At 35.4% G+C, this 27,238-nt stretch overlaps 1 protein-coding gene across 1 annotated transcript in view; it reads right to left on the reverse strand.

Annotated features, from left to right (window-relative positions):
• Positions 1-15,575: 15,575 nt before the first annotated feature.
• The window catches only part of LOC128223959 (epithelial membrane protein 2-like), a 49,103-nt gene continuing 37,440 nt past the window's right edge, over positions 15,576-27,238 (reverse strand). The window contains exons 2-4 of the mRNA XM_052933491.1: positions 19,972-20,052; positions 18,875-19,012; positions 15,576-17,430 (exon numbers count right to left, since the gene is read on the reverse strand). Of these exons, the coding sequence (XP_052789451.1) occupies positions 17,177-17,430; positions 18,875-19,012; positions 19,972-20,052 (473 nt within the window). The 3' untranslated portion in view covers positions 15,576-17,176. The remainder of the gene's footprint in view (positions 17,431-18,874; positions 19,013-19,971; positions 20,053-27,238) is intronic.

Consider the following 27,238-nt stretch of genomic DNA (forward strand, 5'->3'; position numbering starts at 1 on the left):
ACGCATTGTCAAGACATCTCCAAATGGGACGAGACTCGTGCCTTGCTAATACACATTGGCCCTGTTCACATGCTCGTAAACAACGCAGCTATTAACATACTAGCTCCTGTGCTTGATGCTTCCCAGGAGCAGTTTGACAAGTAGGGTGCATTTTATTTAGAACCTTTCAACGACTCCATACTTAAATCGGAGTTCTGCTAATTAAGATGTGCGACAAAATACGTATATTAAGCATGTCATCTCTGTGAAGTAATAAAGCAAGATCGTTTAAAAATGATGACTTACTGCCTATGTAACGTTTTCAGGATAATGGACATCAACTTGAAAGCTGCGTTCAATATTACTCAGGTTGGTATGAATTTAACAGTGCCGAGATTTAAACATCAAATTGTAATGAAAACAATAATAGAGGGAACGTGTTATTTAGGGCAGTAAAACTTGTATTACTATTTTTAAGTATTCCATCATACATTAAGTATCTTACAGAGCCAATGTAATTCAGGTCGTAACTGGTCAAATGGTAGCCAGTGGCATCGAAGGGTCGGTCGTTAACGTATCCAGTATTGCAGCAGGATATGTTTTCAAAGATGCACTCGTATACAGCATGTCAAAGGCTGCGCTAGATATGATGACGAAAGGCTTTGCATTCGAATTAGGGAGTAAAGGGGTAATTGTTTTGCAAGTTCACGTACGACTCATTTAATGGCTCGATCTAAATTTCACATTGCTAGTGAACACGGGAAACTATCTATTACTTCAGTAATACTTTAAATTAGGTTGCATTATTTCCCTTCAAAAACTAATGGTTTATTAAGTCCACTCTGATTTCACTGCTTTTTGTTACTTTTTTACGTTTAATTTTAAAATTTAGACTTAAATCATACAACAAGTTATTAAGCATTTTTACTTACCATGTTTTGTAAATATTGACCAATATTGCAACAACCCTATTGTCAATAACAAGTTTAAAAAATAGCGTGCGATATAGAGAAAGGGGTTGTAATTTATCCGCATGGTAGGATTTGAGTGTTTACGCTCATTCTAATTGTTACTATTCTGATATTGGAGGTAATGTATAGAGAAAACAAAGGACTCGAACTGAATTATGATACAATATAAATATATACAAACACATTAGAACACATTTTTAGACTTTCATATAAATAGGTAAAGAAATGCAATATGAAGTAACTACCAGTCATGGTTGTTGACCGTATGCAATTTTCAAAATGATGGTATAGATGTTCAACATCACCAAACAATACTACCATTTGCATTCTCATTTGAGTACAACACTGCATTCTGTCATGGAACTTCGTGTACAATAGCAACGATTAAATGATTGGTAGTGGACTGAATGTGTGTAGAAAAGGCTAAACGAGTTTTACGTTATATAGCGTAAGAACACATACGATAGAGAAAACAAACTTTTTCAAATATTATTTCGGTCGTCTGGAGCATACGTGTTTAAAATAATATTAGTAAAAGCATTTATCATTAAACTTTATTCAATCGAGACTGCAAAAATACAAATGTTCTGCCATCCAATACAGATTCGAGTGAACAGCGTTCATCCTACTCTGGTCCTCACGGACATGGGAAAGTTGTACTTGAAAGACAATCCAGGACGGGAAGAACAGTTCATTCAAGCTATTCCTAGCAGACGCATCCCTGGTAAGATGAGCTTGAAATAATAACATAATCGATGTATAGTACGAACCAACGGAAGTTATTCATAAAATGGTTTGTCATAAATGTAGAATGGTTGTATCCCTTATTAAATACATATAACAATAACTCTTCCCATACCTCCGTCCCTTCACCTTATAAGTTGGAACTTCTGAAAGCACCAAAAAATAGTACTTTTGTTTCGTTTTCATGGACATTGCGGTATTCATATCACATGCAAATCCAGAGATATACTGAATTAAATTTTAAAACATAATATCAAAACCTGTTTTTCAATATATACATTTTCAGAGGTGCAGGACGTCATTGACGTAATTACTTTCCTCCTCGGAAGCGGGGCGCAGATGATGAATGGCGCCATTTTACCGGTGGATGGAGGCCAGACTATACAATGTATGTCCACAGGGCAATAAACACTGCTAAGTAGGTCAGGTAGTGCAGTGGATGACTACGGGGCATAACTTATGCCATAAATGTGACGGTGTAGATTTTTGACAGAATATTCTGCAAAGTTCTGTTAATTCTCAGCAAAAGATTATTTTTACAGGAAGTTATTCGTTTCAGTATGTGATCTGAAGCACTCTTATGGCTTTGATTGACTACACCGTAGATTCGAAACCATTGATGTATATATTTCACTTAAAACTTGGGACTGGCTACTTTAATTTTAGACGTCAAACACTTAACGTATACCTATAATAGCTTGAACTACCATTTGGTTATTCCAATTTTAATTTTACATTAACTTTTGATACCGATTTCGTTGAACAAAGTTAATTTTATTTTAAATTTTATTATGAATTTTATTGTTAAAGGTTAGACGAAAAGAGACTCTATCTTTCGTTAATTTCAATGTTAAAGGTTAGGCGGAAAGACACTCTATCTTGTCGTTAATTTCAATGTTAATGGTTAAGAAGTATTAAAATCGTTAAAAAACTATGTTAGTTGTGTCGACACTTCACTCCCACTATAACGAAAAGGCATACATCATTCCACGTAGAGTTATATTCGGTTAAGTGGTGTTACATTTAGTTTTGACCCTTTTCAAAACTGACCTCAGGCATTGTGACCTCGGTTTAAAACTATTAAAATGCTTCCTCTTATAGGCTTTTCCCAATACTTATGCATGCTTAATATTCCATTCTCAGAAACAAAGAATAGTTACTGGACCCTTTTTTTTGTCGTCTGACAATACCACCTCTAAAACTGTTATATATTAAGCACACACAAATATAAGGTGTTGACATTCTTTAGTATCGCACACACACCCACTTAGAAAATCATCAAGGAAATGAAAAACATTGAAACTCGATGCTTTTAACGCACACCAAAACCTTGAAAAGTGGCAAATTGTTCAAAAGTCCTGCAAGAAACGCTGCAACCAAATGCAGATAATTTATCAAATAATTGTAGCCCCTTAAAAAGCAACCTAGCCAAATCATTGTCATATGTTCAACCGGTAATAGTCTGGATGCACTCTTAATATCCATCTGTGAAAGCAATCCCCCTTGTCAAAGTTTGTGTACGGTACTGTAGAAAGGGCTGGGTCAAAAAATCGTTTACAGATAATACAGATGGTGTATCATCCTGAAGTATTGAGGAGTCTTCTACGAACTAGAACAATAGGCGACACTATTTTGAATTGTACATGAAACAAACGCGCCTGCTACGAAGCTTGCATTTACTTGTTTAGAACTTTCTTTTTTTTAAATAATGACCTTCAGTTTGCAGACTAAAGGTTAGTTGCAAATGATAAATGCTTGGGGCAGCTGTAGTACAAAGAAAACCCATATGCTAAATTGTCGGGTATGACACTAGCTTGATCGCTTCGATAACCGTGCAGTTCAATTTGTATTTGTTGTATGTTAATTTCGGGAAAAGGCTCAAGACAAAATGCCTGGTGAATACGAGTGATTACTGCTTACGACGCAAGACATCGGCCATACACTCGTTTTCTTGTCTTTCTGACCCCGATATAGACTTGCCCATGTGGTAGTGTTGGCAAGGGAACAACTTGATTGCCATGATATGGTTACATGCATATTATAGAAAAATATACAGGGTAAAATATACAAGGGTTCCAGTGCCAGTACCCCTGTTTAAATCCATGTAACAAGGCAATTAAGCATGAGCCAAAGAGGGATTTGATTATTGTCTAATTGTTTGTAGGGCTGAGGCAAGATTATAAGCCACTGAAGGCTTACTTTATAAAACGGTTTTGGGTAAATGGCCTGCCGCAGACGGAACTGGTCGTCATATGTACAACATGCGAAGCTTGCATGGCATGTAGCTCATTCCCTTACGGTATTCAAGTACTCTCATAGTGCTCGTGCTTTGCTGGGGGCCTTGCACAGGAAGATGTCCATGAACACCGCAAAGCTATCTGTCGAGTTCTCTATGGCGCTGAATTTGTCCGTGCATGACCTCGCTTTTAACTCTAGAACCCGTGCTTTACTCAACCCGTTGACATCGCCCTCATCACACATAGTTGTAAGCTCAATTGAGCCCTTTAACGTAACGGCAAGATTAATGGATTCTTTATTCCAGATCTTAATACATATCTGAACAGGTTTATTAGCAGAGAGTCCATCCCAATCGCACCTTCACAGATCTGGCAGAGTGTCTAATGGCGCAATTGCATTGACCTTAATGCTTTCTCATAATCAGCTTTGGGAACAATATTATTGCCTTCCGATTCAGCATCATCATTAGCATCCGGGACCGAACGCATACCTCCGACAGCTCCCTTTCCTTAATCGGTGGTACCGCCCTTGTCCGGGGTCCCTTTGGAATTGAATATGAATTTCCACTCTTTACCCCTGCCTAGCATGCTGATAAGATTGCGCTAAAACGGTAAAACATGTAAAAGATAGCAGGTTATGAAAGATTAGATTCGATTAAACATTTTTTGCGAGAGAACGAAAAGTAAATTCAGGAAATTCTGAAACCGGTAGTGAAAGGGAGAGAACTCTAAACTGTATTCGCACCCAAATTTGCCGTATATATTCATAAAAAGGTTTGTTTTTTAAGATTTCTAAAAAAATAATAGTCTGCGGAATTTATGTGATGAATGCCTTCCTTCAAAGACACGAAGGCGAAAGAAGGCTACAGCACTTTTTGACTGGAGTGAGGAAAACACACCAAAAATATTGCTGACAAGAAAACCCACTGAATGGTATACAATTTCGTTTTCTTAAAACAAACGGTTGTCTGTCAAATATTGGGCATTTAACACCAATTGATAAATGCGTTTTCCCTTTAATTGTAAATAATTGTAATTTATTACTGCAACATTGGTCGACAAATTTATTATTATTTCATCTGAAATTAGATGATGATGATGATGATGATGATGATGATGATACTGATGCTGATGCTGATGATAATCATGATAATGATCATGGCGACGACGACGATAACAACGCCAACGACGATGACTACGACGATGACTACGACGATGACGACGATGATTATGATGATGATGATGATGATGATGATGATGATGATGATGATGATGATGATGATGATGATGATTTCATAAATCAGTTAAATAGTTCGTGTTCGTATTTCAAAAATATTCTTAAGGCAGTTCAGTACATAATTTTCGAAAATCTACAAGATATCTTTTTAAACGTGAATGGAGTTGAATTTATTTTTCAATGAAGAACTATTTTTTTGTTATATAGGGCATTGAGCTATTCACAGTCAAAAGTAGGCTACCTGCACACAGTGCACATATTAGTTATCTCTAAGTGGTTCAACTTGGCACATATCGCATTATTATTTTTGTATCGCTGCATATTTTCACACGATGTCCGACTTTAACGAAAAACGGGTTATAGTAACGGGTGCAGGCAAGGGTAAAGGCTTATGAGTTTATGTGTTAATGCATTGTTTGAAGTTTCGCTACTCTGGAGACAATCTTATTATGTTTATACTGTGTAGGTTAAAAAGGGAAACTATACACGTCTTTCAGATATAGGGAAACAACTTGCCCTCAGTTTGGCCAGAAAGGGAGCGACTGTAGTAGCAATTAGCAGAACAGAGGCAGACCTAGTCAGTTTGAAGAATGAGTTCCGATTCAAGATGAATAATTGCAAATCTTCATTTCATTGTAACTTTCCATCTAGGAATTATGAATTGATGATGGAATTTAATACGATGTGAAATTGCGCAGTTATTTATATTTACTTTTGTAAAACGAATGGAATAGAGATTATTATTTGTGATTCACAAAAAGTACAAAGCTTGAGTCTGAGTCTAGACTGTTCGTTACCATATCCTAAGAACTATGCTGAATTTTATTACTATTTGAATGTTATACTTTTACCTACATAATTATATGTTTGTCAAATAAGTGGATTAAAATGTGGTGTTCGTTCAATTGTAAATAAAAATGCTTTTCTGGGTCTGAGTCTGGACTTGGACTTGATCGAGACTGTTCGTAATCATGGGACAAGGTGTATCAGCTGTATCAGTGAAATAGATGCCGTACAAAACAAACATATTTGAATTCTATAGCTTTATCATATGATTATGTTTGGTTCTATAGCTCAATCAGATGATACAGTTCTTTTCTACATCCTTTCAGGTGACGTAGTTCGTAAAAAAAGTCTTGGTTAACTTATATATGTTTATCATAAAAGCTATTGGAATGAGAATGACCATTCATGAGCATTTGCTAAAGACCTTCCAGTATTGCAAATTTGGGTGTTTACACATTATTAATATGCAAATCGTCCGCTTAATCCAGTCAGCATATTTCCACAGAAATATATCCCTGATTACCAAGTATCGATATATTATATCACCATTCTTATATGGCCTTTTTCAGAATTCAACAAAACATTACGAACACATCCTTACAAAGATATATCATGTATACGCTCTTTCGTGCAGAGAAATCTTTCCTTTCCAAAGTGTTATTTCAGTACCGTTCCCTTCTGAGTCATAAGTCAGATATTTGAATTTTTAAAATCAGACATTTTTCGTTTTGCAAAACCAAAGTCATTTAACAAGCTTTTAGCATGCAATTTTTCATTTCTGTCTTAAATAAGTTAAATCCTATTTATGAGGATCAAGATAAACAATGCTATTCTGGAATTACTTGCCGGAAGATATACGCTCTGCTTTTATACAATATTTAAACCAAAATGTAAATGATATTAACCCAATAGACAGTTTGTTTAATTTAAAGAGATCAGACAATACATTTGTCTACGGCAACTAATTTGCCTGTGTGTTTGCTTGTTGAGTTGATTGCGTTGACAGTCAAATTCAAATAGTTTTTTTATATAATTTTTCTCACTAAATAATACCGACTTAAAAATACTTATTATGCGCATGATATTGTTGTTGAATTTGAACGTACTATACATGTAGGATCTATCAAGACTCGCCATATAATACCCAATCTTTGAAATTAGCTTCTGATTATATGTGACAAGTATTAGTATAAAATTACATGCTCCTTTTTGAAAAAGCACCAACAAAAAGACTTCTTGCACTCATGAAGCGCCTTATACAACAAACTGACAAAAATGCCCGGAGTCATTTAAAACCAGAAACACCGAAATGGACGAAATAAGGTTTTCAATGAATATCTGAAGACTTCGTTGTGAGATTAAATTTTAATTGTTTTTCCTTCTATTTCAGTACTTATGGCATTTGTCTTGCCTCTAGAGACCCGAACCACAACTGCACTCCATAAACCCTTCCTACATACCAAGTTTAGTAGCTAGATGTCATTAATTAAAGTTATTTTAAAACAACCGTGTTTTGTTTAATAACAGTTACATTGACCTTGGCCGTTATGGGACCCATAATGAAACCCGTGAAACGTCTCCAAACACTCTTCCTTATTGATCCCTCTCACACTACTGGTAGGGAAACCTCGGCTCAGTTGTCCTAAGTTTGGTGCTGGTATTACATTCCATTTAAATTCTTAATGACTAGGTGGTCAGAATTGCGTCAAGCTCTTTTGTGTTCATTCATTGCCAAGATTTGCATGCGGTAGCAAATTGTGTTTTCTTCCCAACTGAAACATGAGTCAAGTTTGAGATTGTTTTAAATAACGTGTACTTGAATAATTTTGGCGCACATCTTTGATTACTTTTGCCCAATGTCGGCTCTCCCACACTGCTGGTAAATGAACTTCGGTTTAATTGGCCTGCTCAAACTTGTGTGCCTGCTATAGAGATTTTTGCGACCCCCTTCATGTAAAACCATATTATGCCACGCTTTTTATAGATTCAATTTATTCATTCATTCTTATACATTTCATTATGCTATTGACTAAACATGTTGCTTTTCAGTCCAACAATAAACAATAAAGAATTTGAATTTGGTTTGTTGAATTTATTTATATTCGCTTAACAGTTGTTGTAATCGTTAGTATATTTCGCTTTATTATACTTTTAAACCATCACTTCCTATGGGTTTGTATCTGAACAATCGGCGCCGGGTGAGCATACACCGGATCAAATCGCCTTTTAATTAAGGGATGTGATTACTTGTAAACTCGTTAAAATATTTACAGGGTCCGAAATTCAAAACAAATTGTCAGGACATCTCCAAATTGGACACTCATTCCCTGTACTCAAACATAGGCTCATGTCCTCCTCTCAAACACAGGCCATGTACCAACGCTCGTTAACAACGCAGCTTTCTGCAGTTTGACAAGTAACATGCAGTTCCATTTAAAAATAACTTTCTAATTTTCCGACGTCATTTACAGGATCCGAGAATCGAGACGCATCTCCGAATGGGACGAGACTCGTGCACTGCTTACACACATTGGTCCTGTTCACATGCTCGTAAACAACGCAGCTATTCACATTCTAGGTTCTGTGCTTGATGCGTCACACAATACACGTAATTACAAATAAATTATATAAATTACAAAATTAATACAGTACATGAAGGGCGGCAGGGAGGGTAAAAATATTAGACGACCGTCCCCGCGACTTTAATTTAAATAATGAATGTGAGCGCCAAATACAGGTAATCAAGCATAGAATTACCGAAAAGGAATGAAAGGTATAAGAGGTACAAGAGTGAACTCCCTTATAATTAAGATCTTTGAAGCAAAAATTGCACACATAGAATGACAGTTAGCAATGACGCTGTAAAAGACGTCCGTCTCGCGCGAGTCTTACCGTACAATAAGGATCCAGTCAATCTTGGCCTGAAGAAATTATAAACAAGCTCTCGCCATTTTAAAAAAAAAATGATGAATACTTGGCCCCTGAAATGAATACTTTTATTTCAGAATGTAGCCGGTTGACTTATTTTTAATTTCAAACCAGCTAATCAGCTGTCCACCGAATTGTTGAACTCCAGCCAATTATACCCTGCTAAACAGAGTCTACACAAAAGTTCTAGTCTCGCTAAGCACCTGGATCCCTTGCAAATATATTGCCACTTTATCACAGCACATGACAAAACTCTAGTCATTGTGTAAAATAAAGTTTAACATATGCATTATATTTTAATATTTAACTTAATAAAATTCGTCTCGTCAATTTTATGCTTTGAAATTATTCGATGAGCAAAACAGAACCTACAATAAACAGATAATATTACGCTGCATTCGTTATTGTCTACAAATGGTAGCCATTAAAGTTTTTTACAAATGTCAGTAGGTTACAAAGATGGTATGTAGTTCTGGTTGCGTTCAGACCAATACGTTCTGTATCATTTCGAAAAAGATCCATGACCGTCATTGTTCGTGTTTAAGTTTGGTGTAATGAGGACTGGATATTAACCGTTTTGTTGGTATTTGTCCCATTTGATTGGTTAAATGGAGTGCATCTCTTTTTGCTACCACCACACCTTTATATTTTCTAGAGTAACAGGAAATCGTAACAGCTTTCTCCAAGGATGCTGATTCCGGGATGATAAATTGGGCCATATACCGTTGGATGGAGGCCAGTCTTCGCAGCGTATGACCAGTGTATGATCAACGGTTATTAAATGTTGTCCAGTAGGCTACGTAATGCATTGGAGGACAACAATATCAGAAAACAATATTTGTAATTTTCGGATTAAAAATATCGGGGTTGAAAACATTTGCGGAACTAAAACTTCGAAAAGTAACAAAATAAAAGCATGTGGTTGTTGTTGTTTTTTTTGCATTATCTGCGTGTGATTTAAATTGGATCCGCTATAGCGTAGACCTAGATTGATCACTATTTTAAGCATTGGCCTACCACTTTCTTTAATAGATGACAGTGTTCAAATTTGGATATATCGTTTAAAAAGCTTAAAAAAGGCCTTTGCTCAAGTGCATTTGAATGATCTTCCTTCTGATTAATGGCGATTTACCAGCTCTAGCATTCTGGTTATGTGAAGTCAGATATTGAGCCAGTTGTGTATTAGATCCCAATTTTTCTTCTAAAATACATTCATTTTTAACAATCAAAAATATATATAGCCTCATAAAGGAATAAGATACCTCAAAGGAAATATAGTACGATAATTTATCTGAGAACTATCTGTAGGTACGTTATTACAAGTGACGGTGTTCAAAAACGTGACCTATATTGGATAAACGCTGCAAAGGAAACCATATCGGTAGAAAGCGAAGCTCAAACCCGAATATGGTTTCCTGCTCTCCGAATATCCCATATCAAGTAAATATAAAGTTGGAACACTGTTAACAATGGTCAATTTATGAAAATGTTTCATTTATTCATCGGAATCGAAAACAAGACGCCATTTTGGTACAATATAAAGATCCAATATGGAGAAATATTGGGTCACCGCGTGACCCGTCCTGGACCGATGGATTGCGTCATTCATTTTGGAGGCGTGATATAACTAAATGTCAAGTGCCTGGATGTTGACCAGGGTCTCTATATTTGAAAGTGGGAGAACTATAATATTTTGGTGAAAATCAAAACAATGCAAATTATAATTTACTGATTTTACATTGAAATCAGTCAGACACCTGCAATCACAAAGAAAGAAAAAAAACATGAATAATATTTATTCAACTTTAGTGCAATTGCTAAGGAAAACATGACATACCTTTTTTGCCATAATGTCTTGAATTTGATGTGAATTTTAATGGATGTCTGGTGTATTCATGTTTGTAGGACTAATCAAAAGTGTGTGTGTGTGCGTGTGCGTGTGCGTGCGCGTGCGCGTGCGCGTGTGCGTGTGCGCGTGTGTGTGTGTGTGTGTGTGTGTGTGTTTAAACAAAATCAGGGACAGGTTTTCTTAAATTTAAATTACTAAAAAGGTCCAGTTCCCATATTTATGCGAAAAGCTACAGAAACAGTAGCTCAGTAGCAAGACGTTTAAACCCGGTTAAATGGCACTGGGTAAACGCAAAAGACATAGAACATAAAATCACAAACGAGAAACATGAAAGAACAGCATAAAACTCCACAAGCAGCACAGTGCATACATATTATATATATATAAAAATACTAGGTATGTTTATCAAGGATTGTTAGGCCATACTTTGAATACAGTCCAATACATGCAATCTAAAAAATAGTTCTCCATATGGATAACACGAAGATGCAAAACTGTTTAACATTGAAATATATAAAACGAATAATAAGTATATTGTGACCTCTATCGCCGAGCGCATGGATACCAGTAAGCAATCCCTTTCGGTGTAACCCGTTCCGGGATTGAACCCGTGACCTTACAGACCGGAAACGGATGCTTTATGAAAGTGATATCAAGGAGGGTTAGCATAATTCATAGTAAGGGGGGACGTTTGAACATTGAAACGAATTTTAATATATACAGTTACTATTTGGGAACGTTTGAATACCACTTATGTCGGCACTTTTTGCAATTAGGGTAAAACGAAGCTTTCAAGTGACGTAGTTAAAATGGTGTTCATGTCTTTGTTTATTGTATATAAGATGATCAACGAAGAAGAAAATCTATAATTATTTGAATAAGATCATTGTTCACGATATTTATTCATTGCTTATGAATGGAGCGTTCCTACATCTATACAAATTTGTTCAAAGAAGCAAATATTATTACAATAAGTAAAACGATTTTCCTCGGACATTTTAAATGAGACATATGTCCTGCTGTGTTTGCACAGTAAAACCACTTTTGAAACGAAGGGAATATCCTCACCCATTCCAGCCCCTTATCCATTTGAGCAATCCTGATTAAATAGTTGATTGGCACTGTTCAAACCGTCATTCTTTCTAATGTTTCGATGGCTTTAGTACTGAGATATTTTTATTTGTTGAGCAATCTGTCATGCTGAAGTCTGCATTATTTGCCGCATGATATCTTTTATGAGGCATATAGCATTTAAGCCTTCCTATAGTGTCAATTCTTAAAGATAATTTTCTTTTTTTTCAACGCGAGCCTGACTTTGCCATAACATAACCAGTTCACAAAATAATAAGAACGGTTTCAGCTTTGATTTTAAACATCCCGGGAAAGCAAAGCCTACCTTATTTTAAAATGAGGCGTGATTAACTCATGCAAACAAAACTGATCTATATTGTTCGTCATGTTATTGTAATTGAGTACAGCAATTAGAATAAGTAGTGTGTGTTTACACATGACAACACTTCTGTTAGACAATCTGAACTGTGTAACGTGACTGGCATGTTCCCGTAAAGCTGTAGTCTCCCACCAATGAAATACCTACACATGCTGACTGGTCTAAATCTGCCAGTGTTGCTTCCCTATTCTGCGAGAGAAAATAACGAGAGGTAAAGAAATTCAATCGAGTACGACTAGTCAGGATTCGGGCCGGCAAATTATCGTCGGCATACGCTATTGAGCAGATGAAAACCAGATAATAAGCTGTTATAAATTGAAAATAAATCATTTTATCATCATCTTAAGGTATATAAGCGGTTGTTTTGTTGTATTCAAAAAATTTAAAAATCTGAAAATTATTTAAAAAAAGCATATCAATGAAATAAGTTCAGACATGGAATTAATTACATAAATTTAATGATAAAACTATGTGAGAAATATATTCCGCCGGGAGCAGGAAACGAAGCCGGCTACACCAGGTCCACTGTCGAGGACCATATAAATAATACCGCTGTAGACTATGACGTATCTTTTGGGTCATAAGTCTCTTAAAATGCCAAAAGCGCCGAATTCTAATTTAAAGGTATACTTACATGTCAAGGTACTGGTCTTACATTTAGAGTTGGAGGTGAAGATAAAGAGGAACACCACTATTCAGGAAATAGGATACACGTCCATGCCTCCTGTTCTAGACACGTGATGATGCGAGGTCGGATTTGAAGTCTTTATACGCGGACTATATTTCAGAATGACCTTTTGTCATTTGACGGGCCCACCGATCCCATTAAATGCTTCAAATTTGAGTACAGTAACAATTCATGACAAGGCGGCTGTGGTGGGTTTATACGTCCTTTCCGGTATAATGTTGCGGGCGAAGGGAATGACAAACTACTAAAAATCAGAACCATCCGTCCCGCCAACAGCTGAATCTGTTAATATGTTCACCCTTCAGCGCCCCGCCCCCACCCACCACTTCTTCTTCTTCTTCTTCTTCTTCAACGTTAAATGTAAATTTACTTTGGGTTTAAACCACTTTACGTGCACAAACCTCACTCTTATCCCAACAATCGTGAAAAGGCGTAAAAGGTCAATCTTATCAAAGTATGCATTCACTTATGCATTTCTTAGTAAGATTGTGGGATAATGATTTAAATTGGCATATTATAAACAAAAGGTCCACGAGGGCCTATCCTCTACTGGGTTGACGTGTTTGATCATATTGTATCAAGAGCATGTACGTATAGGTGGTAGGCAATAAACTGATTCGGAACGGGCTGTTTTTGTTAAAGAAATTGAGACCTCATGGATATCTAACCATAACCTATGTAAAGTGAAGATCAAACTGGAGGCTCTTTTCTGTATGCAATCTAAATTATAGCTTTTTGATCAATTTCAAGGGGCCAAAACCTATCCATGCATTGGCGGTTAATTGGCTTGTTTTCGATACGAACCATTAGTAAGTCAATATCAAAATACTGTATAAGTTTAGTTAACATCGGATAATAAATGCCGGCTGTTTTGTTTTCACAAGCTCAATAAAAGAATTTTTGACTATTTTAAGGGTCATATTGCAGGATTGCCTTGTCATTCATGGTCAGTGTGGCTATTTTCTGAAAGGAACAGAGATCGTATCAGTATTTAACTTCTGTCTAAGTTTGAAGTAGATTGGATAAGAAATCGAGGTTATGTTGTGTAACAACCTGTATTTTAACAATTTTGACAGTTTTAAAGGACATAATCCAGTCATGCATTGACGAATCTGGCTGGTTTACAAAAAGGTCTATATGAAGCTCTGATGGATATCTAACATCTGTATACGTTTGATTAGAATACAATCAAAATAATGTATCGCGTTCACAAGCCATTGTTTACGGAAACACGACACACGGACACGAAACCATCGCTGAAGTCATTTGCCAGTAAAGATAACTACGTAAATGCTGAATTAAGATATCGTAATTGATGAATGATGTCAAAGTGAAACCCCTACATGACGCTATGATTTCCACTTTTCACTATATTAAACAATAGTATAATGATATATATTTAAACACCGTTAATTCGAAGGCGTCGGGACCCAGATAAAATTTTCAGAAAAATGATTTGTCGGATAGACAAGTTTAAGGCTTGAGCTGTACCTCGAAACTTTAGTTATATACCACAAAAATTCGACTGTGTCTATGAAGTGTTGAACATCATACTAAAAAGTACCAGATTTCAATGAAAATCATTCTCTGAAACATACCTGAAATAATATTTGACTTACAAAATAGATTCATATAAGATTGGGTAATATTTTGTGTATATTGACTTTAAAACACACGTATAAAACACGGATATGAAAGAAAAACTCCTATAACTACTTGAAATTCTGTGTTTGAACCCATTTGTAAACTATAATTGCAAAATGCTACTACAAATAAGATGTTTCAGGGTTGGGAGGAAATTCAGATGTACAATACAAAATTAATCCAGTGCGGTTTTCTCCCTTCTGTCTGCACTGCTCCAGCGGTGAAAATCGCTAAATTGACGGAATATACCCAGTAGCATTGTATTTTAGATGGAAGAACATATTTTCTATAGCATTATCCATTACCAACCCAGATTTTGCACACGTGTATTGGCATTCATACTCTGTTTTCTTCTTCTTGGTAAGCTGGGTCATTTTCCTCTGTGTTGCTATGCATTTGTGTGAAAGTTCAAAACATATCCATCCCTGCGTATGTACGTCATATGCTTGTGAATATTCTAATTATTCTTATTTCTATATAGTGCTGTTACGGATACTTGGTCTAAATATGTACATTTGTAAATAATTTGTTATACTCTCTTTGTTTAAGCTATGCTCTGAATTGAAGGAGCATTTTCTAAACTACAATTGTGCTCACATTATCTTAAATTTAAATTGAATTTGATAGGTTTAATAGAATAACACACTAGTATAAAAGTTAAGTTGAGTCTTAAGACCAACTTTTACTATGATGCCTGTTTTATTCTGCCGAATCAGTATAATGGATGGATTGGGTTGTGGGTGGGTGAGTGATTGGGAGGGCTAGTGTGTCGGCAGCTCGGGTTCGTGGGTGAGCAGGCGTGAGAGCTAGCGAGCGAGTGTCATGCTTTCATTCATATCATCTTTTTTGAATATCACCTAAAAGGAATCATCACTCATGTCATTCAGCACTATCAGTGCTTTGATTAGAAAATGACTTCGTTCGCGAATTCAGTCGTAACGATTGCAATGTATATGTATAAATATTTCCAAGGTGACAACAATGTCTAATATCTTAATTTACATTGTCTTTTGTGGCTCCCAATGCTTTATTTTATATGATGACAATGTGAATAATACAAAACACTTTTTATCATTTTATTAATATAAGAAAAAGTGTGTATAACGTATAAACAATATAAACCCTAGAAAAGTGTGGGTCAGCGGGAATAATTGTAATCAATGTGGTTTATGTACAACATGACATGGAGGCAGTAAACACAAGTGTAAGTTTAAAGCATAAAATACATTAAATTACATAACAGATAATAAACAAAAACAAATGGATAAGTAATCGTTTAAGTAAGGATTTTGATTACACAAACAAGTAACATCTGAATGGTAACATTAAAATACTACTGAACAGAAAAGCTTACAAAACGCACTCAACTATACTTTATTAGGGGGACATTTCTGAACAAGAGGCCCAAAAGGGCCAGTAGAGCTAAAAATGAAACGCAGAAGGCTGTTTTGATAAATTTAAGCAATGAAATACAATGACTATTTTCATAAATTATTTATCTGTAGTAAATTATCAGTTTTCTCAAATTCGTTTGCAAACTTAGCGAACAACTTTTAATTGTAGACTCGCTGAGATTGCATTAAAATCTCATATCTCGTGTTTTAATAAACAAATATATTCTCCCCTTTTCTGGATGACGTAGTGCACAAAAAGAAGTCCAAACGTAAACGTTGCAGCAAAACTAGTGCCGGCCTGCAACTACTCTTATGTAAATAGAAACAGTAATCGAGTATGTATGTATGTAATCGAGTCTAGTTTTCCTTTGAACATATATGTTTAAATCGTGAAATATCTGGTCGATATAGCTGACTTTGGGAAATCGTTTCTTTGAACAAGTCGGAAAGGAAATTGGGTGCACAAAACGTTATTCAATGAATATCAGGAGGATCACCCTACATACATATACACATTTATTGCATAAAAAATAGTTAAAAGTGCAATAAGTAAAAAGGTGTTGTTTAATCACACTGTTGAACGAAAGGGTAAATAATAAGCACAGTTTAACAAAGGGAAATGTCTACGCCCGTTCCAGTACTGTGGAATCAATATGTATTTGGCACTGTTAAAACAGTCATCGCTCTAATGTTGAGATGCTTGGATTTCTTGAGCAACATGCTGAAATTTGCATTGTTTTCGACGTCATATGCCCAGCATGAATATTACAACCATCAAACTTTTCATGGGACAGGTTGGTATTAAAACATTCAATATTGTCAGTTCTAAAGGGGAATTTTTCTATTATCAGTGCAACGCTGTCTACAGAAATTGTATGCTCCTGCCCAATGAATTAACTTTATGCCTTTCTTCATCCATCAACTCCATGCCGTTTTACACTTATTAATCATTATTTCAATTTACAATGGTTGTCATTTCTATATTAATAATTCCCTAAAACAGCCCGTGAATACTCGGCTCACATTAGAATAGAAAAAGACGAGACGAACGTTGATCACATACAAATAAATATGTTATATCGTGTTGGTATTTCCATAGTATTTCAATTGTGTTTGAGCACAGAAATTTCATTATTTGCAATGTAGCAATACATGACAACACTAATTATATGCCTTTTCCAGACAACTTGCTGGTTTTCTGTTACATTGTCACGTGACCAAAGCCACCGTTTTCGAGCGTTCACTTCGCTAGAGTATCCATCTACATAACTAACGACGCAACCTGACCGGTTCATCCTCTACTGCTAGATCGTCGTCTGAATCCGCCATTTTCGCTTTCCTCTTCTGTGAGAGGAATAGGAAGACGACACCGGCGCAGAGATAGAACACGAAGACGATCCAGGATAGGACAAATGAGTACCCGTAGTCGTGCTCCGCCTTCCTCGGGATTCTCGCCGGCAAATGCTCGTCTGCATACTCGGTTGTGCGGATGAAGACTTCGTTCATGACCACGATACAAGCAGCTAAAAAATTGAAAAGAAAAAATGAGACACAATATTGGTTGATGGAATAACAATTATTTCAAAAAAGCATATGATTTATTTACAGTTAAAGCTGCACTTTCACAAATTAAACGTTTTGACAACATTTTTATTTTTGTCTTGGAACTAGCCATTTTTTGCGAAAATCCATGGAAACTAGTTATAGAAGACTGCTGGCAAAAATTGGATCGCATTTTTTAATATTTCATTTCAAAAATTGATGTTTAATGCAATTTTCTTCAACCGTAAGTAACGGTTTAAGCCATTAAACATTAATTCTCGAACGGAAATATAACAATCTGCGATCTGATTTTTTGTCAGCAATCTTAAATCATTGGTTGCAGATATTTACGCCAAAAATTGCTCTTTCCAAGACAAAAAAAAAAAGTTGTAGAACTGGTATATCTGTGAGTGTGCAGCTTTAAAACAATTAGCCTTTAAACATGGGGTTTTCAATTTTCAGCTACGTGGTCAAAAATTCCACCGTTAAAAATCACCAAAATCGCTATTATATGTTTATGCATGTATCAAGTGTCATCTAATTTGTGTGTCTTTGACATCATTTTCAATAACGAAATGTGTTGGAATTCACAACCAAACGTGAAAATCTATACATACTGAGGATATATTTCACATTATAATGGTTAGGAGATATATACATCTACTTTGTCTAAAAGTCATGAGCCAGGTTATAGCACCGGCCCCCATATTGAGGTATAATCCAATGTATCATTTTCGCATACTTCAGTTTTCAGGGATATACGACAAAATAGGCTCTCCCTAATTAAATTTATCTACATTTATCTAATAAGAGGGAATAAGCATTACCGCGCATAATTGCATTTAACGCTAATTTAACACCTTCATTAGAGAACGTCAGATACAGTTTATAGCTACTGCGCTATTTATCCTCTGGGGATTTTGCTTTTGCTGGAAATGGGGAAAACTAGAGAAGGCTCTTATCTTTTACTTGAGCCCACGCTTTCAACCTTCTCTTCAACAACAGCCACTGGTGCGTGTATTAGCTTTATACTCGTATGCTTCCACAATTATAACTTAATCTTAAAGAGTTTGATCTAGTTAGAACACATATACTTACCATTTACTTAAATTTAGCATATGGTATAATTCAGCGTGGTTTATGAGATCAAACGCTTCTTTGATGTTATTATAATATGTTATTGTAATGAAACAAACCTTGGATAATAAAAAAAAAGCCTTCCAGTATTTCAAACAGGACACAGGGGCACTGACCTAATTATGAAAGCGATATATCACACCTGTCATTATGAGTATCATAATTGTTATTTCTAATCGAAAAAGAGAAGATTGAAGTTATGATTATCATCTTCTTCTTCCCGTATACAATTAGGGAAAAGGAGGCAAAGGATTCTCCATTTTACATAAATGACTCATTTTGTCTCACCTGTCATGAAGTGTAGGAGGGCTGTCAATCGTTTGATTGTGTAGCGTGGCCTCCTGATGGTATACACGGCGAACAGGTGCACGAGGAACATCAATGTCATGCTGATAATGCTGAACGCGCACCCGGTGCGCATGTAGTCTGAAGATAAGACAAATACTTTGGTTGAAGGCGGATATTTCTGATTTTGGAGATTAATCACCAAAGGATGGTGGTCATAATAAGATTGTTTATTAGTTGTCTGTTGGTATAATGTTTGGAAGTCGAAAACGATGCTTTGTAAAGGTACTGACAATGCTTTGGCACTGAACCTTTGATACAATAATGATTGGTTCAAGCCTTCTATGATGAAAAATCGTGTTTTAATGGTATCTAATGTTGTTTTTTTCTTGAGAATTTTCTTTGAAATCGAAATAAAACCAATCAATGGCTATGATTCACATGTCCGTATCACCATAGCGACGACATATATATATATATATATATATATATATATATATATATATATATATATATATATATCTTCAAGTTGTATATAGTTTGGATATGTACAGCCGAACCGCGGCCGTTGGCGCGAGCTCCCAGGGACCTGCAAATACCTAGATCCTCGATGAATTCGAGCCAAGCGGAAATGCTTAGCTTCAGTATAAAGAAATCGGCCCTTTACATCAAGTTTAAGCCATTGAGGGAATCGAACCAAGCGAGTTCGAGCCAACGAGGGTCGACTTTATCTAAATCAATCATCATCGTAGTCTTTGAAGGAAAATGCATTTCATCTCGCATTTCTAAGTCAGGTATTTTGTTTAAATGTATATTTTTATAAGGATATCCTTTGTTATTTAAAAACAAAATTGAGTGCCTATTCATTATACCCCATGGTTTGGCTGCTGACAATGCCAAGAGAAACACCTAACCCTCTTCCCTATCGTCCTCAGCGTCTTATTATCGGTTAAAGTGTTGGAGTGTTGTTTTATGACTTTATAGTGCCAGCAAGTTAGATTTTGGTATATCGATTGTGTTATGATTGCTCTTCAATTTACATTTAAATTCACGATATTAAATTATATCAACACAATAATGATAACTGATGAAACCCCTACCTAAAATCTGCTGATCAATAGACTTGTCATATATAATCTCCTTGGTCGTTGGGAAGAAATTGTGGTAGTCACACTTGGTTGCTGAAAATATAAAACAAAACATTTTGTTAAATCATCCACTGTTAAATTAAAATCCATTTTATAAGTTATATAATACCATAACGCCATTATACACATGTTACCTTATATATTATATAGAAATTCGTTCCCACAAAAATGATTGTTGTATATGCCCGAGAGATTATCATGGCACGTGAGGGCGATTACGGCACAATTGCCCCACGAAGACGAAAACGTGCAAAATGATGTCATTTTTACGATATAAATATGGCCATCGGATACCTGGTACGCAAAAAAATACACAGCCACAGCATTTTAGAGGATTTGAAATAATCAATCGGTGTAAGAACAGATTAATTAATTCTACTTTTAATGACACGTTCCGTGTTTTAGTAACTAGTACTACCGGAAGTTTACATGCGGTGAAGGTCATCAAAAACCATTGAGACAATGAAGTGTTATATTGGAAAGGTGTTTTTGTTACTTATTTTGCTTAGAAATGTAGATTATCCCAGCGAAATGGCGAGGGTCATTCAAGCCCAGAATCATATAACACTGCCTCTAGGCTTGATCGACCATGGCTATGCTCACATAGTGAAAAGAGGAAATATTTGAAGAGAGGAAAATGCAATCTAATTGAAAGGTTTGCTATTTTCAGATTCATTTACTCGTTATTTTAATAGCTAATGCCATTCAAAACCTATTTGTTATGTCTCATTTCTAAACCTTTCAGACTGCATGATTATGAAATACATGTATTATCCTATAAATTAATGTTATACATAAACGGACTCGCTCATGTCTTGGACCAGATATTAGTTTTCCGGAAAATGGATTTGAAAACAAATGTTTTTATTTTTTTTAATTTTCTCTTTCATACCGAAATGGCAAAAGAAAATACAATTCAAGTATTATAAACTAATTGGTTTTAGAGGGGAGGGAATCCACGCCGGTAAGTCAAGATCTGTTTTTAGAAAACTGAAGCCTTTACCACTCAACCAATAATGCAACAGCCCTTTGTCGAACCACGTTGCAAACGTTTTTCAAAATGTTGTCTCCAAAGACTATATTTGATCGAATATCAACATTTGTTTAAGGGTTCCAGCTGTTTAACACTCATAATCAGTTGCCACCCTTTATTTAGTATTACATTTTTTTCGTAAAAAGTCAGTTGGAACGTATTCTATAAAACAAGGCATACAGACAATGCAGTGCTTGCATGTCCCGCTCGATCTGCCCTTTTCTAATTACTAAGAGGTCATTTATCAGCGAGCGTATGACAACATATCGTAATATCAAGATTCATTTAATAATAGTCCGTGACAATTTTATTGAACTTTCTCATAGAAAAATTGACTAACTATTCCAAAACCTGGGATGGTATTGAATAAACAACATAAATTACTCATATGGCCATACATAATTGACTTCATTCACTCTATTGGTCAGTCAATAGTTACAAATAATCCGATTAGCTACATCGTTCTGAGATCCAATTAAGACCAATATTGAATACCAGTCCAGACCAATAAAGCTCTTAGTTTCGAAAGTTTTCTCCTCAGACATATTTATTCGAAAACATCAACCGTACGGGCGTTGATAATATGGCCTCTGAGATTGTATGGAATATGTTCTTGCTATTACATAACAACGCTATCGAATATAAAAGATAAACCATTATCATAAAATATATTCTTAAGCAATAGTTGGATCATATATTGTTAAAGTGATACGATTAAGAATAGTGGAGCGAGCGAATAGAACGAGTATTTCTTTATCGTGAATATTTTACACATTTTAATTATGCTTTAACTGACAAATACTATAATGCGCTTTTTCCAAGCTGAGAACAAAATTATATAGCACATCATTTGTATTCAATTATTCCATTTACTTGTATATTAACGTTGAGTAAGTTTGTGAAAGAAATGTTTGTACTCAAGGAACGATTTTTACCAAACGAGCAGTTCGGAGATACACCACAACAATATTTAACCATTAAAACACACACACCGTCTCCGTGGCCTAGTGCTTAAGGAGTCCGCCTACGGAGCGGGAGGTCGAAGGTTCGAGTCTCACACGGGTTCTGACATGGCCAGTTGCCGACCCAGCAGCTAGTTAAATCGAGGGGTACCCATTGCCTTCATGCCAGGCGCCTGGCATTTGGGATAGGAATCAGGGTAAAGATGTTCACAAATGTAGGTGTCTCATAAGCCCAACGGGCTGGCCCTTAACTAAGAGGGGTGACACCGTAATAAACAAACACTTTACTTTTATTTTACACAGAATAATCGAATCGTTAACCTTTATGCATGCTTTCACTGAATTGTATGTATAGAGTTTTACTATACACATACAACCTCATACAATTTCAGATTATCTGGCATTTCATAAATGGTCTAATTAGTTTATATTCCACAGCGGTTTTCCGAGGTGAATCTCACACCGAGAGTGATCATATTTTCCTGGAACAATTATCGATTGAAAACATATACGGCCAATCTGTCTATTAAACAAAGACATCATTGGGAGATGATACTCATTGAAAGGTTATTACTCCATAAGTACTCATTGAAAGGTTATTACTCCATAAGTACTCATTGAAAGGTTATTACTCCATAAGTACTCATTGAAAGGTTATTACTCCATAAGTACTCATTGAAAGGTTATTACTCCATAAGTAAAACGATAAGGAATCAAATATGTATGTATCGTGGTAAAACAAAAGAAAGTTTGTAGTACATTTAAAAGGGTGTCCGGTTAGCTACATGTACATTGTAAGCATACTCGCTTCCTACCAGGGCGTTCCGGTTTCGATTCCCGCCAAAGGCTCATTTGTGTTTAGTTTGTGGTCACTGAGCCGTACCAGGGGGGTTCTTCTGAATAAACTGGTACTCAGTACCGCCACGACAAAACGTTCTACACACGTCACATCATCCAAACGAGAGTGGTTAATATAATGTGTTGTAATATCTTGTTTTACAGTGTTGTTAAATAAGTTAGTTTGGCATTAAGAATATAAAGCTGCAATATAATAAGACATATACAAATATTACTATATATAAGGCTAGTATAAAGTTAGTTTTATTTGCATTACCGACTTTTCGCGCAACATACCGCCATCGACCAAAAATTACTTACTTACAGTAGTCTCTGAGTCATGCTACAGGCATTTATTGTTTCAAGAAAATCAAAGTACAGGGGAATAACTTCTCACAAAAAATGCTCAAACATTAAACAACGGCACGATACCATATATCTTATATGTTCAACGTTTTATTCAAATCCTACCAGTCGTTTCCAAGCAATGCGTCGTATAAGCTCTTTTCAACAAAGTTTAAAAAACAAAGGGAGATAACTCAGAAAAATGTGGCCAACGTGAGTTTAACACTTTAGGAATAAAGTGACACTGTCATCGATAATTTTTCAACTTTTCAATACAAATGTATATTCCTTTAGATGGTTTTCTGATAATGCCCTGAGTAAAGTTTACATTACAAAATATGAACAAGGGTAGATAACTTTGCAACAAAGTGCCCAGTGTTATCATTATTGCAAGGGGAACAACTGAACATTGCAATCTTAGACCGTTGTTTCAAGTTTCAATCAATTTCCTCAAGACATTTTCGAGCTCTGCTTGGGACAAAAAATGGTTGAAGAAGAGTGAGATCAATACTGACAAACACGGCGTCTCCCTTCACCGAAGGAGAGATATGAATTAAATTATGAACTATGAATTTAGTACAATTTTAATGGAAAATCCAGAAAGATCAAGTAAAATTTATAAAACTATACATGTATTGACAATATGACACACATTTCACGCGCATAAGCAACTTAAATGTAAATGTAACACATAATATTTTTTGGTTATCTTGAAAACCAGGGGTGTTATCAGACCGCATCTTCAAAACTTTAATTTTAAAAGCGAAGTTTCGTAGTTCTGGCTCTTAGAAGTGTTTTAAAAGAGAAAAGTTCCATGGTGAGTTTGAATTCAAAGTTTACAAACCAATTTAATCAGTTATAAGGTACGTTTGAACGCATAAGTCGAGTAAATAGGCAAAACCGTATTAAGATGCTAGATTTGGAAGTCAAACCCTGGACATGCGTACGTGAATAAAAAAGATAATATGAAATGAGAAGTAAATCATTGAGGCAAACGAGTGATGAACAAACTGATTACAAAGATAAATCTAAAATGGTTGACGTGCATGAAGCGTATTTTCTCATAATTACACTAAGTTTGTTTTTTAAGACTGTAAACATAATTGGGCAGTCAATAAAACATGGTAACAATTAGTTGCTTGATACTTCTTCTTTCTGCAGATTGTACTATGTGTATCATAAGCATGGTGAGAACCCTTTAGCAAGAGCTCTACACGGTGAACGTAGAAAAGTCTCCATTTGCATACATTTCTTATAAATGATCGCAAAGCACTGATACACTCCATGTCTCCCAGTTTTACCCTCTTATGCGTGGGAACTCCTGGTACCAGGCTCGTAGTACTGTCATTGGTTAGACGTATTCGCAATCGGAGTTGAACCCAAACATCAGTCTAAGAAGAGCGTTCTACCAATAAAATAGCAGAGCTCATTCGGAATACCTCGGCCATTTTCCCATTGAAAACAACCTCGTATGTATATGGTCGGTCTACAACAAAGATATCTTAACATTTTACTACGCTGCATGTAGATCGCGTAGTCATTTCATTTAAACAGTTAAATTATAAACTTGATTTTTGTGAATCTCAAATATTAATGCAATTAAACACTTCACTGGGATTCCATATCAACTTAGTAATACAAAATACACGTTAAAAATTAATTAATTAATACTATTACTTAAAATTATCGAACTACTTCTACTGATATACGGCCGGCATACCTCCGAGGTTGTGTTCGTTGGAAATGGCCAAGGAGTTCTGGATGAACTTGGCTGGGGAGTTTTGAAGTATTAGTTAGAACATACTAGTACAAATACTAGTGCAAGTTCAACAACCGTGTATGCTTGCAGTAACTATTACTTTTTTGCATTAATGAAAGAAGATGTTTTCATTTCAACATTTAAATGTGTATGGTTTATACATTGTCATAATTTTGTCATTATTCTTGGAAAATCGATTAAAGCGTGAACAAGGTCGGACTTGCTTTCAAGATAAACGAGGAATCAACGAAATGAATGTCAACATCTTTGAACTGAATTCTCGGGAGAATAAGAAAATATATCACATTACCCATTTTCAACGATACGCGCGTTCCATTAATAATTTACTGATTATCACGTCCACAGAGCGATGAACTGTGTGGGATGGGAAATCCATTTGCTTATGAAATAAAGATATAATCTTTAACATACGGCAATAAGATTTCGCATAATGGATTTAAATGCTCGATTAAGCAGAATGTATACATGTTATGAGAGTACATGTATGAACATATGCACACGTTGAACACATTGCTTTGTTGCATCAGAGGTAACGAAGATTATGGGTGCTTATTTCTTGACACGCACGTTTTTCGAATTAAGGCACATTACCACTTAGTCACTTTATATAAAGGGTCTTTGAGTACAGACGATATATGACCTGGACAATGTTATAAAAATATATCTTACCCGAAAGTATATGTATTTTTGGTTTGAGCGTTGATCTTACGAGTAATTATATATTGCTCCTTATATTATATACAATCAAAAATATACATATAACAGAAATCGTTAATGCTCGATTATGTAGAATATATACATGTTATGTGAGTATGCACATGTGAACACTATGAACACATTGCTTTGTAATTGTGTGTTATGGCATAACGACAGCCACATTGCAGTGCAATCATTACAAACACCCACTGAGTTGTACAATAACTCAGAACACATCCGTGAGTAAACAATTCGCATGTTTGCTTTAGGAATTAGAATGTTTGTCGTGCCAGCAACAGGCGTTGTGTAACAATTAATAGAGTTGCAAACCCTAGTGGGTATGCAGCCAGTGTTTCACATAACGGAGATAATGGCTGCTTATTTCTTGACACGCACATTTTTTGAATTAAGGCACATTACCACCAATTCACTTTATATAAAGGTTTCTTGAGTACAGACACAATATGAACTAGACAATATTCAAATTAAAATTATAATCCTATTGTATATGCGTAGTTGGTTTGAGAGTTGACCTTATGAGTAGTTATATAATGCTCCTTATTAATGCTTTACAACCAAAGATATACATATTATTATTACAAAACTATTTGAGTACAGGTTTCTCTTAGACAAACGTTTCCTTAAACGTATACAGAACATTGTAATTGTGTTTCCTTAAAAAACTTATACTTTAACTTATCATTGACAAACAAATTTCACTTTCGTTTTCCACAAACAAATGTATACAACCGCTTAATTCTTTGGTTTGGTTATAGTTAGTCTATTTTTTGTTAACTGGTCAATATGTATCCAATACTGGCTATTGACCAATTAAATCGCTTGCATGTAAAAAGGAACCAACAGATAACTAGTGATATGAATATCGGATGTTAGTTTTATACAATAGACCACACAAAAACTGTAAGAAATTGTAAAAAACTAGTTATTTTCTCGGTTTTGTTAAAGTAAGCAATTCTGTTTATGGATTGGTCACTATTTATCAAATAGTTACTATTGACGAATCGAATTGTTTTTTGTGTGTAAACTAGCCGAACTATTATTGGTGGATAACTTATCCACTTTTATACAAGAGGCTGCAAATATCACAATAACAGTTACATTGATTTCCATTCGGAACTCCTCTGCCATTTTTATCGAAAACAACCTCGGATGTATGCCGGTACATCTGTTGAAGTAGTTCGTAAAAGTTTGAAGTATATCATAAATGAAATGTCGTGTTTTAGAATTGTATTTATTGATCGGAGTTTAAATTGAGTGTCGGTGAAGTATATTATTGCGAACATAATTAAGATTTCCAAGAGTAAAGTTATAAAGTTTAACTGCTAAATAAAATTACTACGCGATCTACTTGCAGCGGACTTAAACGTACCTCTTTTTGAGTATGTAAACCGTCCAAATACATCCGAGGTTGTTTTTGAAAAAAAATGACCGAGGAGCTCCGAATGATGGATTTCATCACACACTTCAACGTGATATATCTTACATTATCATGCTTTGATGCAAATCTTGCATTTGCTCTGAAATCAAATTAAGTCCTTCAGGGTT

This window comes from Mya arenaria, chromosome 2 (genome assembly GCF_026914265.1).
Source record: "Mya arenaria isolate MELC-2E11 chromosome 2, ASM2691426v1".
Lineage (NCBI taxonomy): Eukaryota > Metazoa > Mollusca > Bivalvia > Myida > Myidae > Mya > Mya arenaria.